Source organism: Argopecten irradians, chromosome 3 (assembly GCF_041381155.1).
Source record: "Argopecten irradians isolate NY chromosome 3, Ai_NY, whole genome shotgun sequence".
Taxonomy (NCBI): Eukaryota; Metazoa; Mollusca; class Bivalvia; order Pectinida; family Pectinidae; genus Argopecten; species Argopecten irradians.
The window spans coordinates 29,685,351-29,703,004 of NC_091136.1; the positions used below are offsets into that span (position 1 = coordinate 29,685,351).

At 33.7% G+C, this 17,654-nt stretch overlaps 1 protein-coding gene across 1 annotated transcript; it reads right to left on the reverse strand.

The window, feature by feature from the left end:
• Positions 1-11,519: 11,519 nt before the first annotated feature.
• Positions 11,520-16,520, reverse strand: LOC138318151 (NPC intracellular cholesterol transporter 2-like). The gene is made up of 4 exons (XM_069260286.1): positions 16,388-16,520; positions 15,554-15,661; positions 12,929-13,098; positions 11,520-11,774 (listed from the first exon to the last, which is right to left on the reverse strand). The coding sequence occupies exons 1-4, from the start codon at positions 16,461-16,463 to the stop codon at positions 11,667-11,669; spliced, it is 462 nt and encodes a 153-aa protein (XP_069116387.1). The 5' UTR covers positions 16,464-16,520; the 3' UTR covers positions 11,520-11,666.
• Positions 16,521-17,654: the final 1,134 nt, after the last annotated feature.

Genomic DNA, 17,654 nt, shown 5'->3' on the forward strand with positions numbered 1-17,654 from the left:
TAATTTTACCACACGTGAATTTTAGATATAATTCGTGATCGACAGCTAAATTTCATTTTTATTGCCTACAATACATATATAATCCGTTTCGATTTAATGGATTTGGAGGTTATATATACCAGTTATAGAAAGAGGACACCACGCTCGAGTGTTTATTTCCGGTAGCCTTCCGAGTTTCTAAATTTATCCTATACTCGAGCTATCTTTGTTGACAATAGATAATGTAATAAGTGATTTTACAGGGGTGCGACGTTCATTTCGGGTTATTGGTAGTTGAATCGGATGCTGAATCACTAATGCGAATAAAAAAGGGTAAATAAATTTTAAAAAAGTAAAACAAGAATGAAAAAATTAGAGCATGTGTAAGTAAAACCACCTTATGGGTTCAGAGATTTGTTTAAACGCTCATATAAACAAATCTTTAAAACAAAATATAAATATCTTTCTATATTTTTTCATGATTTAGAAGAATGTTGAAAAAAAATCCTGTTGTAAGTCATGCAGAGATTGGACTAAATCGAAGTCAAGATGAGCGATTATGATTTGGAATATTTTGATAAAAATCATAAATAAATATTAAACATCGCTTAGGTGGGTCCCACTTAGTCAAACAAGCCGAAGTTAGCCGAACATGGTTAACGTCGTTGCCGACGAACGTCATGTGACTACCGTAACTTACGTAACGTCCGTGCTAACTCTTCGAAAACGGGTATCATGAAACTTTCCGACTTCCGTTCGGCAATAATCGTAACTTCTATGGCGACCAGTTTAAAAATGAAGGCATGTTTACATGTATCGACTTTCAACAACTGCGTGTACCAAAGTTATTAAAAAAAACCATTATAAATATTCTTTAATATATCTTAATTTCAACTACATCTACAAATACTAACAACATCGGAGTCGAATTTAACTTGAATTTTTTTTTTGTCGATAGTTACGTATAGTGTGGCTTTAAAAAAAAATATTTAAGGATTAAAGTCTCTTTCTGGTGGTTCTATCGAAGTAATAAAGTTTGAGTAGGGTATCGAATATTTGAATGGACCGCGCGAAGCGGTCCATGAAACAAATATCGATACCCTACTCAACTTTATCCTTCGATAGAACCACCAGGAAAGAGACTTTAATCCTTATATTTTACAGTCTTAACTATTAGTTTTTCATAGCTCAAAAATTACCCAAAATAGTGTTTATGGCAGTTTATAAGACTAAAAATTGAATTATATCGTTTGGTTTCCGACAGGCATACTTCGAACAGCCACTTGAAGTGGCGGAAATTTCCCGCCTAATCTATCAATGAACATACCTATTAAAATGAGTTCTCCGTCTGATGGACCGCATATATCTGAGTTTTCGCGGTGTATGGAACTATTAAGTCAATTTTATTTATTCTGTTGTTCAAAAACACCATGGTGCAAAGCAGTTTGGTTTATAATATTTTGCTTCGTATGATTTCCCACGCTTACCACAATTCATAACGTGGCAGGATATTTAACGTATGTTGTGTGACGCTCGGCGTCCCGATTCAAACCGCCTGATGTCAAGGATGGGTGATGACAAACAGAGAGGATTTCTTCAATTTTGTGATCACTTGAGTTCTACTTATTCAGTCACGTTTTGAAATTTCGGTGGATTACACGGATTGTTTACATAGTTTCCATGTCATTCTCATTCTCCGGATTTTAGAGATTTTTCAAATTGGTATGGACGTCGTTTCCGTGGAACATGTACAAAAACATAGGTTATGCCCACTATTCTGTAGAACGTTTATAACTGTAACCGGGCTCTCAAAATGTTACGCTATATTTATATTTTGTTGTTGTAAACACTTCTATAAATATTAGAGGTATCTAATTACAAGTATTGTAAAGGCTACAATTGAAGGATTCCCGTTTCACATTGTTATATATCGAACACCCCAAATGCAAACGTACATTGTTGTATGTAAGTCCTACTCTCGCCGTATTCGACAGTATATTCTAGATAAAGTACACGGATCTTGTCTGTCCTGCCGAGGTGACACAAAAAAGCTGTGTCGTGCACAGTTCGTGTTTGGTTACATCATTATCCTACCTCAAATAGGACTTGTTGTTCTGACATATCTTAATCCATTCGCGTACAACCCAAGATGTTAAAAAATACGAATATAATGTAGATCTATATAAAAATGCGACGTAGAGCCTTAGTAAACAATACTACAAACCTGACGAACGTACCGTCCGGTTACTGAAAACACCAAAAGTTTCTGATTTGGACCCATCATAAATTCATCCGCGCGGCTCCAAATTGCGCGTTGACATACTCAATTTATCGAGAAATAAAGTTGAGTAGCCTTTGGTTGAAATCAACAGGGTTTATACTATCAATTCACCACTGACTGTAAATATAATAATATAGAGCCTAGGTTTACTACAAACCTCTTTCTATTAGGTGCAAATTTCCACATGATTTTATTTGAGGGCTCAAAGGCCAATTCAAATGAATCGAGATTAATTGTAAAATTACACGACTATCAGAGAGAACTCTTGATCTTAAACTTAAAGTAGTTTACAGTGGTTTGATCGAGAATAAAAACAATGTAATGAATTATTCAACAAATGTTTGAAACTTTCATTTGTACGGATCAGAATTATTTTAAAGATGAATTAAAAAATGCTCCACCGCTGACAATTGGTATTTTTCTCTATCAAAAACAGGCACGATTTAGTATTTTTCTTCAGTTCCAAAAGTTACTTACTTTACACCATTACCGCCATTGAAAAGTTTGAGCTTCTCATTTTTCTTCAAGATAATATCAAAAATAATTAATTGCATCCCGAAAAAATTCCGTGGCACTCTGTCCTATATGGAATGCAGTTCTGGTTCACCGAAAGCAAAATGAATTATTTTAAATTATTTTTTTTGTGTGTGTTAATTAGACACATATGCACGATTAAACACCAATTATTGTTCAAATGATGGGTATCATTTATGCTCTGTCGGCGGTGAAGCATCTTTAAACATACAGGAAACTTATTGGAAGTAAAATGATCATGAAATGACACAAGTGTATCATTCTCGATATTTCAAGGGAATTATTCTGCATTGTCGTAATGAATGACGTGTATGAACTCTTGGAAACGAGGAACTGTATAATATTAATATCACCAAGATCTGAAATATGATAATAATAAATAAAAAAATAATGATAATAGATAATATGCTTAAAGAAAAGGTCGCACTTCGCAATTAAAAACACAACACAACGTTTACTTATTAATCTAATACAGCAGTCAGTGTTCAAACTAACAGGTATATTTAAAGTCACACAAATGTACTACATGTTATAGATCCTTCTCAATCGTGACATACGAAACAAAACAAATTCATGTTACCACATTCAAACACATACTTGCCAACTTTTTGAAATTCCAATGAGGTAATTTCACGTGTTTAAATTTTTACCCCAAAAAAATCTACTTAGTAACTCCCTATGAAAATATTAAAGGTTGATTTTTGCATATTTTGACTTGTTCTTCTTTCTGATGGTTGTCAGATTTTTGACATTTTGAATATTAAAGAATTTGGACATGCTAAAATGGCCTAAAATGGGGATTCAAAATCGGGAGTCTCCCTCCAAAATAGGGAGGTTTGGCAAATATGCAAACAAGTTTGACACGTTAGACTTCAAGCTTGAACTACAGAATGATTTGGCATTTCATGTGAATATTTTGATATACTTCATGTGGATACCATTCTGTATAGTAAACTTAAAAAATATAGAATGATCCCTAGAATATAGTTATGTAGATTAAGCAAGAAGAATGTATTGCTGAAATCTTCCCTTTTTTAAATGAAAAAGTAGAAGCAACGTAATATGTTTTTCTTTACTAAACAAAATACATGCAAGCCTTGTATCAAATGACCCTCAGCGCATTTTTTGTTTGTCGCATTGGCTAGGTGAATGGTAGGATGAAGAAATCTTTATGTCTAACTTCAGTCACTGTGTCCATTGTTGAACGATTGGTGTCACTTTTGTTCCTTCATAACACCAGGCGAGAGGACCATTTTTACTGCACAGATTTTATTTTCATTTTGCGTTTTCCTCGTTGATTCCTGTATGAGAAGAAAATCGATGCGACATTGTCACTGTCGTATAGCAATAAACCATATACACAGGTTTCTTGTCGTTTCCTAACGATTATTAGGAGTTAAGAAAAGTACAGCAAATTGTATGGTATATCAAGAATTAGGCAGATTACCGATGGCTATTGTGAGAAAATTAAGAACCTTTAAATAATGGATTAAATAAAAGACTTCAAATAACTCTATTTTAAATGCTATATCAAGAAATGCTTGAGAAGGGGAGTGATTGGTCGGATAGTGTCAGAGATGAATGATACAGAATGGGGTTAGGTTATATTTGGCATAGTGATAAAATAATTGACAAAAATATTGATATCATCAAACGTAGAATGTATGATATATTCCAACAAGACTGCAGTGAACAGATAGAGTTATCTTCTAAGTGTTCATTGTACAAATATATTCGCGAAGGTTTTGGTCTACAGAAATCTATAGGGACTCAAAATTTGAAAGAAATATCAAAAATTCGTATGTCGTCACATAAGCTAAATATCGAGAGAGGTCGTTATAACAATACAGATAGAAGTCGTCGAATTTGTACATCATGCAATAGCGGGGATATCGAGGATGAATATCATTTTATTATTAAATGCGAAAGTTATAAAGATATAAGAAGTAAGTGTATCAAGAGATATTATTTTCAAAACCCTAGTATGTTTAAATTTGTGCAATTAATGAAAACAGATAATATAAAAGATCTGTCAAATTTAGCCAAATTTATCAGATTGAGTAGCAAAAAGAGAGAAAGTTTAGCATGAATAATGGCATACCGTATTAATACTAACGTACATGTACTATCAATACCGTGATTGAAGGTTTTACTTGAATGATTGAATTAATGTGTTAATAATATAGAATGTAAAGTTACATTTATATGTGAAAATACTGATAACGTAATTTGAGTAACGTAAATATAATATTATGCGAACAAGATCATGTATACGTAATGTAACGTAACATGAAATAATATTAATGTAATGTGCTAGTAACGTCTAATGTATTATAATATATAGTTAATACAATGTAACGTATCAATGTAATGTGCGATGGTTAATGAATGTAAGATGAGTAACGTGTAGATGTAATGTAAGAACATTATTGGATATAAATCGAGTAACGATCAAATGTAACATAGGATTATAAATGAATGTTTGTGAGTAAAATAGAGATATAATATGAGCACAATAATTTTCTATAAGTAATGTATAAATGTAATATGACAGTGTTAAAACATGTTGTGTGACAATAACATATTAATGGTATATGTTAATAATGGATGAAAATATAATATGAAAGTTAGAAAATAAATGTGACGAACGTAAATATATCGTAATGTGAGATATCTCTCTACACTACATACGTGTACGCTGCGAGTGTTTTGTGTGTCTGTACATATTGTATTGTTTTTCCTGTCTGCACTGTATATATATATATATGCACTGTACTGATAAACCAATTGGTTTAAAGTAATAAAGAACTGAACTGAGCTTGTCACACGTCCCTCTTCATTCAGGGGTATCTTAGTTTGCGGAAATTAAATCGCTTACGAATTCAAACCCGCCAACAAAAGCGATAGAACTAAACTATAATAGCATCATGCCAGGACTAGGACGATATTTAGATATGTTGCAACCTTCTCCAATCCCCAGTCTTATACCTAATGAACTTTTTTTTATAGACACAGAGAAATTTCAATACAATTAATAGTATTTTCGATGATTTGCATTACATACATATAATGTTTTATTTGATATTGAGAATTATAATATACAGGTAGATTCTAAAACCTGAATGGTATCGAATTATAAAATGCTAGCTTTTATTAGAAATGATCTCACCGACGTCTTTAGCTCTATGTATTGGCCTTTCGTTATCAGTCCTGATTCCCTATATAGCTTCAATCAAGATATTTTATATCCATATTTAGACGTTTATCAAATACCTCCTCTGCTAACTTACCATTTTTGTTCAAGTGGTTCTATACCTAGACACTGTAGTCCTGACACACAAGTACATTCCACTATAGGATTGTATTTCCGTCACGATAATGTTGTTATAATGTCTTAATAATAATAATTTGACACTTATTATATATCTTTTAAGGAAAATAAAGAAAGAATTAATGAAAAAAATGTAATACTAGGTATATTGTTTCATTTGAATAATATTTCAAATATGTATTTATGTATGAATTATAATGTGACACTCCAATAAACAAATTTGAATTTGACTTTTGTGTATTCAAAAACTAAAAAAAGTGAATTGGGTCATCTTATTCATCAGTCAGGTAAATATTAAAGATGCTCCACCGCCGACAGAGCATAAATGATATCCATCATTTTAACAATAATTGATGTTTAATCGTGTATATATATGTCTAATTAACACAAAAATAATATAAAATAATCTATTTTGCCTTTGGTGCATACGCAATCAGTACATCATTGCATATAGGATATAGTGCCACGGAATTTTTTCGGGATGCAATTAATTTTTTTTTTACTTGAAGTAAAATTAGAAGCTCAAACTTTTCAACGATGGTAATGGTGTAAAGTAAGTAACTTTTGTAACTGAAGAAAAATACTAAATCCCCTGCTGCTGTTTATCATAGTGAAAAAATACTATTTGTCAGCGGTGGAGCATCTTTAATTTACTTTAATGCAAAAGTGGCGAAAATAAATTGAAGTTGATTTTCAGTAATGCTTATGGTAAAAGAAATTACAATGTCATATGTTGTTTTATTTGTAACGTATTTCTATTATTTATTTTCGTCTATTTATCATATCGTTTGTTTAAACATTGCCAATGATATATAGTCTTTTTGTGCCAAAGTAAAATCTAATACAGTAGCATACTTGATTAGACTTTTTTATGTAATGTGCGATATAATGTCGTTTTATTAAGATTCATAGTAATGACAATGTAGTTTGTAATTACCCATTTGATCCACTGTGGGACCCAAATATTTCCGGATAAGATATATACATGTTTGAAGAAAAGATATATCTGATGGAGAACGTTGAGTTACAACTCACAACGTCCACTTTATGCCTCATCTGTAACGCTGCGGTAGAGCATTTTACAGTTTTATGAGCGTAACTATGCAAAGATGGCATAAGACAGTGTGCCTATATGTACTTGTAAGTGCTAATGTTTTACCCCTGACACTTTCTGCGATTGCGTGGTCAATATTGGAACAATTGTAACTTCAGAGTGTTTATTTGAAGTGTGTTAAACGTCTATTGTTTTATCTTTTATGAACATATCTTATAGTTGATACAGTGTACTTATAATAATGGAACCTTTTTAAGTGAATATGTTGTTATACTAACCTGACAAAATCAAATATTGACCTGGGGCATAGCCTGATGTCATTATTTTATATTCTTTCAGGTTGATAGAACATTATATTAACAGAAACCATTTGTTTCTTTATGTTAGATATTTTGTTTTAATTTCTATTTCATCACTCGATTTGCATGTTCGTAATGTCCATGGAGAACCGCCCTTTGGACATTGTGTCTCTGAAATTGAAAGCATCGTGTAGACACATTCGGTATAAGATTTTGCATTATTTTCATTGACGGTCAACTGACATTCGCTATATAGCATATCGACTCGGTGTTTCCATTTTTAACTCACCTTGGGCCGAAGGATACCTTATGCAATATCCCGTCGTCCGTCGTCCGTCCGTTAACAATCGACATCTTCTCCATAACCTCTGGTCGGAATTTAACAAAACATGACTGATAGTATTCTTATAGGGTACTGACTGAAAATTGTACAAATGATCGGGCTGATCCCCTGGTGGCCTGAGGGGCGGACCCAAAAGGGGTCAATATGTTGACATTCATTTAAAAAATTGTCTGTGAAATTTAGCTTTGAATAACTGAATAACACTCATATCATATGTTATTGATAGCATCGTTTCATGGTTGGGATCCAAAATGAAACAAATCGTGGGATCATTTTTTGCTATTTCTAATTGTAATAATTGTAAGAGTTTGTGATAATTAATAAATTTACCCCCCCCCAAAAAAAAAAACAAAAAAAAAAAAAACAACAAAAAAAAAAAAAAAAAAAAAAAAAAAAAAAAACAGGTGAGCTGTACAGGCCTTCTGTCCCTCTTGTTATAGAGTCAATATTCCTTTCTCGACTTCATTAAGCAAACGCTGAGTTCTTCAGGGTGGCGTCCTATTGCCAACGCTTGTAATTAACATGTACATTAACGATTTTTTTTTTGACATTTGCCAAAGAAACTACATATCAAATTTAAAAATTAAGGACCTTTGTTTCGGTCCACCTGGTGTTAGTTATACCGCCCTGGTAGAATTTCAAATAATGACCTAGAGCTGCGCACACGGTCTTTTTTATTCTACCAGGGCGGTATAACACCATAATATTCATTTCTACATACATGTACTTCTTATTATCTTATTAATGTTTAACGGGGGTATTAAATTGGGCTCCATCCGTCCGTCCAAATTACTGTTTCTCTTTGTTTCTGGGCTATTACTCCAAAACTGTTCAATGTAGCACCATGAAACTTTCTGTATATATCAGATTAGTGTTTCGTTTTGTTACCTGCTGTTATTTTTTTCTGTTTTACAATACTCATATTCGTGTGTACTTCATATCCTTTCTAACTTATATAGCAAACACTTTCTTAATCGATATTTTGTGCCACTTGAAAATACTGTCTAAAATAAAGGTAGATTGCTCTATAATAATAATTCATTAGCATATATTTTATTTATCAGTAAAAGTTTACCTGTATACATATACACGCCATAATTGATTGGTATCATTATCTTACGATTTTGTGTGACCATGATTCGCCTTTTCAACATTATAATTATTTGCCTACATTGTCTACATAAGATTAGAATGTAATTTGTTTTTCTATCAAATTGCTTGCAGGACCAAGGAATGCGGAATAAACGTATTGAGTAAAATAGCATAACTCAGTTTTTATTAGAAAGACACTCGCGTCAGTGGAGACATTGTACATTATATAAAACTTGTGAAGGTAACGAGGAAATGAAAGTGTAAGGGTAGTGTTAGGCAAACAAAAACACCTACTAGTAACATATACTTATAGTATACTACTACCTACTACTGGTATATATACCCATCCATAAAATGAAAAATGACGAGGAAATTGTACTTCGACATCTTGCTTTAAAGGTAATAATATAATTAGACTACAGTGATTCAGTGATAAGGAATATTTTCTTACGAACTTGTTCTATATACAATGTATTATAGTTCAATAGAACAACAGACTATGATTTTGTTACAAAAATCCCGACGACATGTAAACAATCAATCTATTAAATAGATCATAGATGCTTTAGTCATATCTACCACACGTATAACTTTTTTATCAGTTGGCATAATGACTGGTTTATCTTAAGTAGATCATAAATAGAGAGAAAAATCCTCAAATATAAGTTTAATATCTACAAGAAGAATATGGATTATGTATTCATATCTACTATCAGAAACATATATACAAAACGATTGGAAACTCCTTCTTTGTCTATGCTGACGGCAAAGGGACCCACGGTTTATAGGCATTTTCCCTTGGCTAACTTATTTTCGTGTAAAAATGATATTTTTGCATAATCATCAAGATTTTATATGGTTTTTGAAAGCACGAAAATAAGAAATTTTACCTGTTTTTTTCCGAAAATTCTAAGTGCAATTGTTTTATTGCTATAGTTTACATATCAATGTTTTCTTTCCAAATTCGTACTCAAACCATCAAAAAACACCTGAACTTTTGTAACATATTAAAGTTATCTTGCGGTATTTGACTATGTAAATTATATATCTAAAATTCCATAGGCACATAAGAGAGGTACATCTGCCGATCGTAGAAATGGCGAAGTTGCTAACCTCTCTAATATAATTATGTTTCTGCTACAACCTATTGTTATTTTACCGCTTGGCATAATAACTGTTTTGTTTTGAAATTTCAAGTCGATCAATTTTTCTTGCTAAAGCTGTAATTAAGGACACGACCATATTTGTAAATTCGACCTTTGCCTAAAACATAATTAAACGAAAATCTTAAGAAGCAAAAACTGTATGATAAGCTAGATGATTTTAATTTCACACTTTTTAGCTTACCATTTCTTAACTGTAATTTCCGATATAACTTACACCCGAACCAAATATTATAATATACTTATCCTAATTGACTCGATATTTCAGGATTGGTTTCCATTGCCATGAATTTTGCTATGACCATCCCTGTGTCATGACGTCATGTCCCATGACCATCCCTGTGTCATGATGTCATGGCCCATGACCATCCTTGTGTCATGATGTCATGGCCCATGACCATCATTGTGTCATGATGTCATGTCCCATGACCATCCCTGTGTCATGACTTCATGGCCCATAACCATCCCGGTGTCATGATGTCATGGCCCATGACCATCATTGTGTCATGATGTTATGGCCCATGACAATCATTGTGTCATAATGTCATGGCCCATGACCATCCTTGTGTCATGATGTCATGGCCCATGACCATCATTGTGTCATGATGTCATGGCCCATAACCATCCCTGTGTCATGATGTCATGGCCCATGACCATCCTTGTGTCATGATGTCATGGCCCATGACCATCCCTGTGTCATGATGTCATGGCCCATGACCATCCTTGTGTCATGATGTCATGGCCCATGACCATCATTGTGTCATGTCATGGCCCATGACCATCATTGTGTCATAATGTCATGGCCCATGACCATCCTTGTGTCATGATGTCATGGCCCATGACCATCATTGTGTCATAATGTCATGGCCCATGACCATCATTGTGTCATGATGTCATGGCCCATGACCATCATTGTGTCATGATGTCATGGCCCATAACCATCCCTGTGTCATGATGTCATGGCCCATGACCATCCTTGTGTTATGATGTCGTAGTCTCGGCACATCCCTGTGCCATAATGTCTTGGTCTCTGACCATCATTGTGACATAATGTCATGGCCCATGACCATCATTGTGTCATGATGTCATCGTTCACGACCATCATTGTGACTTTATGTCATGATTGACGACCATCATTGTGACTTAATGTCATGAATTATGTTTAAAAGTACCTGTACTGTAAACCCATCACATTTTCGTGTTTACCATATTTAACATATTCGTTAATTTCAACGTACGTTAATCGCGATCAAGGGCTGTTATTTATACATGTATTTCTTATTTACAATTTATGAAATTATTTATTGAACGTTTGAATTATCTCACTTTCTCCGACTTGTCGAAAAAATTCTCGCGATAACCAACTTGTTTACAGTAATGAAATAACTTTGGTTTTTTAAAATGTATTTAAACAAAAACACATCCAATCAAAAACAAAAACGGTTCTAGTGTATAAAACCTATTTACTAAATCAACCGTTTTACCAATTATCCAATATTTGCATCTCAATCTATAACATGTTAATATTTTATTTCACCAGTATACATTATTTCAATCCATTAAACTCTTATAACATTTCCATATATCTGTTTAACCGATAGCTTGGTGAGAAGGATCGAGTATAGTTGCTGGCATTACAAAACACACCAGGTCTCTGTCATGTTCGTCTTTCAGCTCCCATTTAACCAAAAGACTTATCTGAAAATTGAATGAATTCTTATTTAAGAATCTTTTTTGTACAGTTCACTACTTATACATGGGCAATATTACAATAGATACTGGTGTTGAAGAATGTACATCGAAAGGTGAATAATATGCCATTTAAACTAAAGCACTGGAACTTAATAATAACTGAAACTTGAAGTATAGTTGCAGACAATGCTAGGAAATCATTTTAATATGTGGGTTTCGAGATACCACAACAAAAATGGGTAACGTACTATTTACAGTCAATTAGTGCCACCTCCCGGTGTTAGCGACGTCACAAATATCACGTAAACGTCATAATTACACGAAGGTAGAACTAGTCGACGGTAAATCGTACTTTGCCTTCGTCGTTTTGATATCACAAACCTCAATATTAAAACGACTTATCAAACAGGTAAGTAATCAATTTTGCATTTTCTTAAAATAATTGTGTGGTATAATAGATTAATGATAAGAATTTTAGAGTTAGAACTTTGGACTGATATATAGTTATCTACATTTACATGTGCGGATTCAAGTATGTTAATTTTATAATTTATTATATCAAATTATCTTATTTGATATAATGTATAATATGGCGACGAATGTGGTATAATATAATAATAAGAATTTTAGAGTTAGAACTTTGGACTGATATATAATTATCTACATTTACATGTGCGGCTTTCAAACACATGTGTTTATTTTTTACAATGGCATGTGTACGTACATGTAAAGCCTAATTGGAAACCACCGTCTGTTAGGGTCATTGTATAACTACTAATTACATATCCATGTTTCTCTATGTTATTTTTCAGGTATTGGGTATCATACCCAAATATTGACGTTTGTTATCCCGGTGTAATGCTATATAACTCGCCAGTAACCTTTGTAGATTGTCAACTCAAAAGACTCAATAAGCGTATCATCTACCAGTCTGCGTTTGAGGTCTACATTTCCACAAGATACACAACCACAAGACACACACTATTACAATTGTTTGTTTGATTAAATTAACGTCCTATTAACAGTCATGGTCTTAAAAAAATTGATTTTATATTCCATCTCTGGATCGTGTTTCGGAAAGTTTGGCCTTCCTTTACAAAATAATTATTATAATAATAAAAATTGACAACACATTGTGATAGGGGATGATTGGTACCTACCTCTGGGTATATTGTGAGCACGGGGATGTAGTTTGTGTAGATACTATGAGTTTGCGTGGCAAGGGGACACTGCACATTCCCAGCTGTACAACTATCTGTCGACATAAATGGGACTGGAATTCCGGCTATGATTCCATGAACGGACGTGGTCACTTTTCCCGAATGTTCATCTGTCAAAAAAAAAAAAAAAAAAAAAAAAAAAAAAAAAAACTTTGTCAATAGGAATTTGCTAGTTAAAACATAGACAAATTATTCATCTGAACCATTGCATAAACACAGGCAAACATTTTTTAAGCGTTTATTTCTTTTCAAATTTTCTTGTTTTACATCTAACCTTACCAATGCGCGACACAAAGTTAATTGATACTATAGTTATCTAATGTTGGACTTGCCACTTTTAGTCCCCTGCCGGTAATACCGAAGGAAAGTATAGTTTCTGTCCTGATGTTGGTATTCAGAAGATAATTTGAGAAGGGATTGGTGGATTTTATTTAAACTTCACAATGGTAAGATATGCTGTAACATAGCAAAGATCGGATTTGGAATAAAAACGTCAATTACAAAGGTCATTGTTTCTAAAAATAGGTTGTTTTGGCAAATGTTGGTTTCCAGACTTCCAGAACGGATTGATGAATTTTGTTGAAACTTTATACAATGGTAGAATATGTATAACACAGCTTATGATTGCATTTGTGTCAAAAGGACAAAGGTCGCTGTTACTAAAATAGATTATTGTCAGAGTAATAGCTTGTGAGTATCGGCAGGGGACATGTATTGCTTCAGCAATACTCAGAATGATTGTTGTATTCTGTATTTGGATATTACAGAGTTACCTTCCCTTGAGGTAGGTATTGATTGGAACGTCATGTGTTTGAGCGCGTAATGTTATAATTTCGGAGAAAACGTCGTAGATTGGGCCCATGAATTAATGACGTCACAATGGATACCTACCCTCAAGGGAGCTAACTCTGCAATATGCAAAGATGGTATATCGAATTCATTTTTGTAAGTTTTCTCGCCGATAAAGGCGACATGTGTGATCTTTGCGCTATTATGGTATAACCCTGCGGCTTGTATCGCCCTGTAAAATAAAATACCAGCGTTTTAAATACTGTTGACTTCCCACCTCCACCCTGTTCAACCGTAAAAGGAGGAAATGCTTCCCTTTCGGTAGGCATTGGATAGTTAGAAGTTGATGTTACATTTGCTTCTGCGTACATGCAGCAGTAAAATGTCTGGTTGACCCTTGGGTAGCACAATGGAATACGGCTGTTATTCTTCTTATCTAATACTGTATTCATAAATCGGACAAAAATTAGTTTATAGAATCGTAACATGCTACAATTTTATAAAATATGTTTGAATAACTAGAACTGCATCAACAAGGTACGCTAAAGTATCCAGTGATATATAGCACAAAAACGTCAGGATACAGGTAATGCTCAATGTTTCAGCAATCTTTGACACACAGATATTACGACTGGTACATTCAGCGACACACGGAGAGGCTGCGGTGAAGTTTCTTAATTCTTCAACAACATTTAACAAAAGGATTGGTCATACCGAAGTCTTCAGTGACAAATGATACAAAGTTAGTTTAAAGTTGTATTGCTGCTAATTTCACTGTAACGATATGTAACTTAAACATTTGATATTTAAACATTGAAATGTAACTTGATGATTTAGCTCCCCAAAAGCATATGTCGGCCTATAAGAGAGCCGAAATCTAGGAATCATATATTCCTGGTTTTGAATAAAGCGCCTTCAATCACCGCCATGTTCAGTGACTTCGGATTCCGAATCGTATCACGTGACTGACGTTCGACACGACCTGCACGTGGTGAGCCAGATAACTAGCGTAAGCGCACATGTGTTTGTTTACGTTTTGTTTTCCTTCTGGCTTATATGAGCAAATTATGCTGGTATATGTCCACAGATAGAGTATTTGAAACATCCAATTTACACATAACCGTAAAATATTGTGTTTATCAAATATAGTAATGTGCGAGCATTATTTTCTTTGTAGATAGAGTCTGATGAGGTCGACCAAATGTTTTGTTTCTGAAAAATTGTTGATGTTTTCTCTTGGTTTCACAACTCTCGTTTTACTTCGAGATTGTCGCGACGATGTTCGGAAGAGTTCGGAATGATTCGGCATCTTTCGAGCCTATTTTTCACGTGTACACGTTCAAAAGATTTTTTTTGCTTTTATAATTAAAGATACTTCCAGTGCTGCAACTTTATAAAAAGTGGTAAAATTAGAAAGTTTAAAACTCAGGCAGACGGAGAAAAAAATATGCATAACATTTTTAAACAGTTTTCACTATGACAAAAAGAGCGAAAGTTATAGACCATACAATTTTAACTGAAGTTTTCAACGCCCGTGATAAAGTCTTCTTAATTCTTCAACAACATTTTACAGATGATTGGCATAACTAAAGCCATGAAAGTTGATCTAAACTTTTAGTGATAAGGACATGAAGTTAATTTGGCTGTGAACAGTAGACATTGAAAGTTTCAGTAACGTGTCACCCTATCTAAAACAGCGACACAAGAGGCGGTTACTGCAAACCAACTGTTGTTCGCGGCGAGTAAATTTCCATCCATAGGCGTACATGTACTTACTTGCTGTAAAGTCAATCTCTACCGACACATTGGTGCCACGGATCAAAGCGCATGGTTCGGACGGGCAGGGGGTCACTGTTATAGAGTTAATGTGTCCTGTCACTGAGCCTAAACAATATACAAAATATCACCAAACAATTAATGTAAAATTATGATATATTTATATATATAACAGTTAAAAGTAAAGGTAAATAATAAGTGAACATGAAGCAAAACTATATTAAAATAGTTTAATCGTGTAAGAAGGAAAATGGTTGAAGGGAATGCAAGGTTATAAACCTATATTCACATACTCCAAAATCTATAAAAACTCTAAAAAGAGGCCGTTATTGAAAGTAAACCTTGAATTTCTTACAGTCAAAGTATCTCGAAAACATGCCGGCTTTGAAAAGAGGCTGCACTTGTTAGTAAGCCTTGGATTACTTGCAGGAAAAATATCTCGTGAATAATCTGAATACGTCTGAAGCGCGATCAATACAAATTAAAATTTCATACTTATCGGTCATGGCCAAAATTGACACCCCTCCAAATATACTTACATGATAAACTTACTTATGGTTTTTAATAAACCTGGGATTTTCTACCAATAATGATATAAGCCATGGCTTATTATCCAGATTTTAGGGTATTCAATTATAGTTTATTATTTTAAAGCGGGTTTTTTTACATAAATATATAATTTGAAGAAAGATAGACTATCATAGGTTTAGTAGCCAACCCTTCTGTATTTCATTTGCTAAATCGTAGGCTTCAAAATAACAAATAAAACGAAATCTTGTTTAAAACGCTAAATATCATAATGCCATGACTATATTTAAGAAGATGATGACTTACCACAATCTTTGAACGTGTTTATAGCGTTAATAGTAGACAGAGTACCAAAAACAACCAAAACCTTCAATGCATTCATGTTGACCACCGGCTGATAAGTAACTCCCTACCAGAAACATTTATTTTATAGATACTGGAAATGGTGTGATGTCTGGAACTAGACGTGGTGTGATGTTTTAGGGGTTAGTTTCGACGATTCCTATTTGTTTGCCACAGTGGCGCGATTTGTCGCCCTAGAAATGTTAATACTGCAGATTAACCTTATCTGTAGTGGTGTCTCCTTATCCCACCACCGAGCGGTCGGGGCCAGGGTGCTGGGTTGATCGGGGTCTGTAAACAACATCAAAACTAGCCATGATAAGGTGTTAGGATATCTAAGTTCCCTATCTTTACCTGAACTCATATATCACCATTCCTGTCGTGTTCTGATTCTACTCTTAATTTATCATTATATAAGACTCATCGTCAACAGTACGCTGTGGACTTTGACCTGGATGTCCCACAGGACAAGGTTATTCCAAATGGTTCCGTTCACGTGCATGTCGTGTTATCATGTTTTTATTCTGCTGACCTATCGGTACCTGAACTACATTTACTCTGTAGTATTGATTAGGAACTAATACACTTCAAGAGTGTTTGAACGCTATGTCTTCTAAAACCTGGTAATGTCAATTATTTTAAATCGTTCGCTATTGACCGCTATATACATGTATGTACCAAAACGATATGTGACAACCCAAGAACCCTATCTACCGAGACCCACTTATGCTATGATGACGACCCGTACCTCGCCCATTGGTGTTAAAACATATTACGTCAGCTCATTAAAGTTTTATTTTCATTTCAGAATATGTAATTGTGTAGAATATGGAGATATAAGCTACAAGGTGAATTAGACAGCAAACATTGCATTATATACGCTAATCCAATATGTCTACCAAGACCCTTTATAATGATACTGGCCTAAATTATCTTGACCTGGAAAGCTACGTATACCAAAGAAGCATATATTTGTTAAACTGTTATATTTACCAAGTCCTCTGAAACTTATATATTGATACAATAGTTATAATTTTGTCTTTTGCACAATTATCCTGTTTCATTATTCTAACTGACTGTCAAATAAAGCTTTTTAATGTGTTTTCATGAGGAACAAACTCATTTGTTAAAATAAAAGTAAAACTTGTACGTAAAAAAAAATCCGACAAAGAAATATTGGCAATAAGCAAACTGAAATCGATTAAGCAAAGACAATTAAAACACAACTCAG

Bases quoted from the DNA above. Each gene is read 5' to 3' on its own strand.
- LOC138318151 (XM_069260286.1), bottom strand. From the start codon at position 16,463: ATGAATGCATTGAAGGTTTTGGTTGTTTTTGGTACTCTGTCTACTATT. The intron at 13,099-15,553 runs GTAAGTACATGT...TTTTTTTGACAG, and splicing joins AGAGATTGACTTTACAGCAA to ATGAACATTCGGGAAAAGTG. The intron at 11,775-12,928 runs GTAGGTACCAAT...TTCAATTTTCAG, and splicing joins TGCTCACAATATACCCAGAG to ATAAGTCTTTTGGTTAAATG.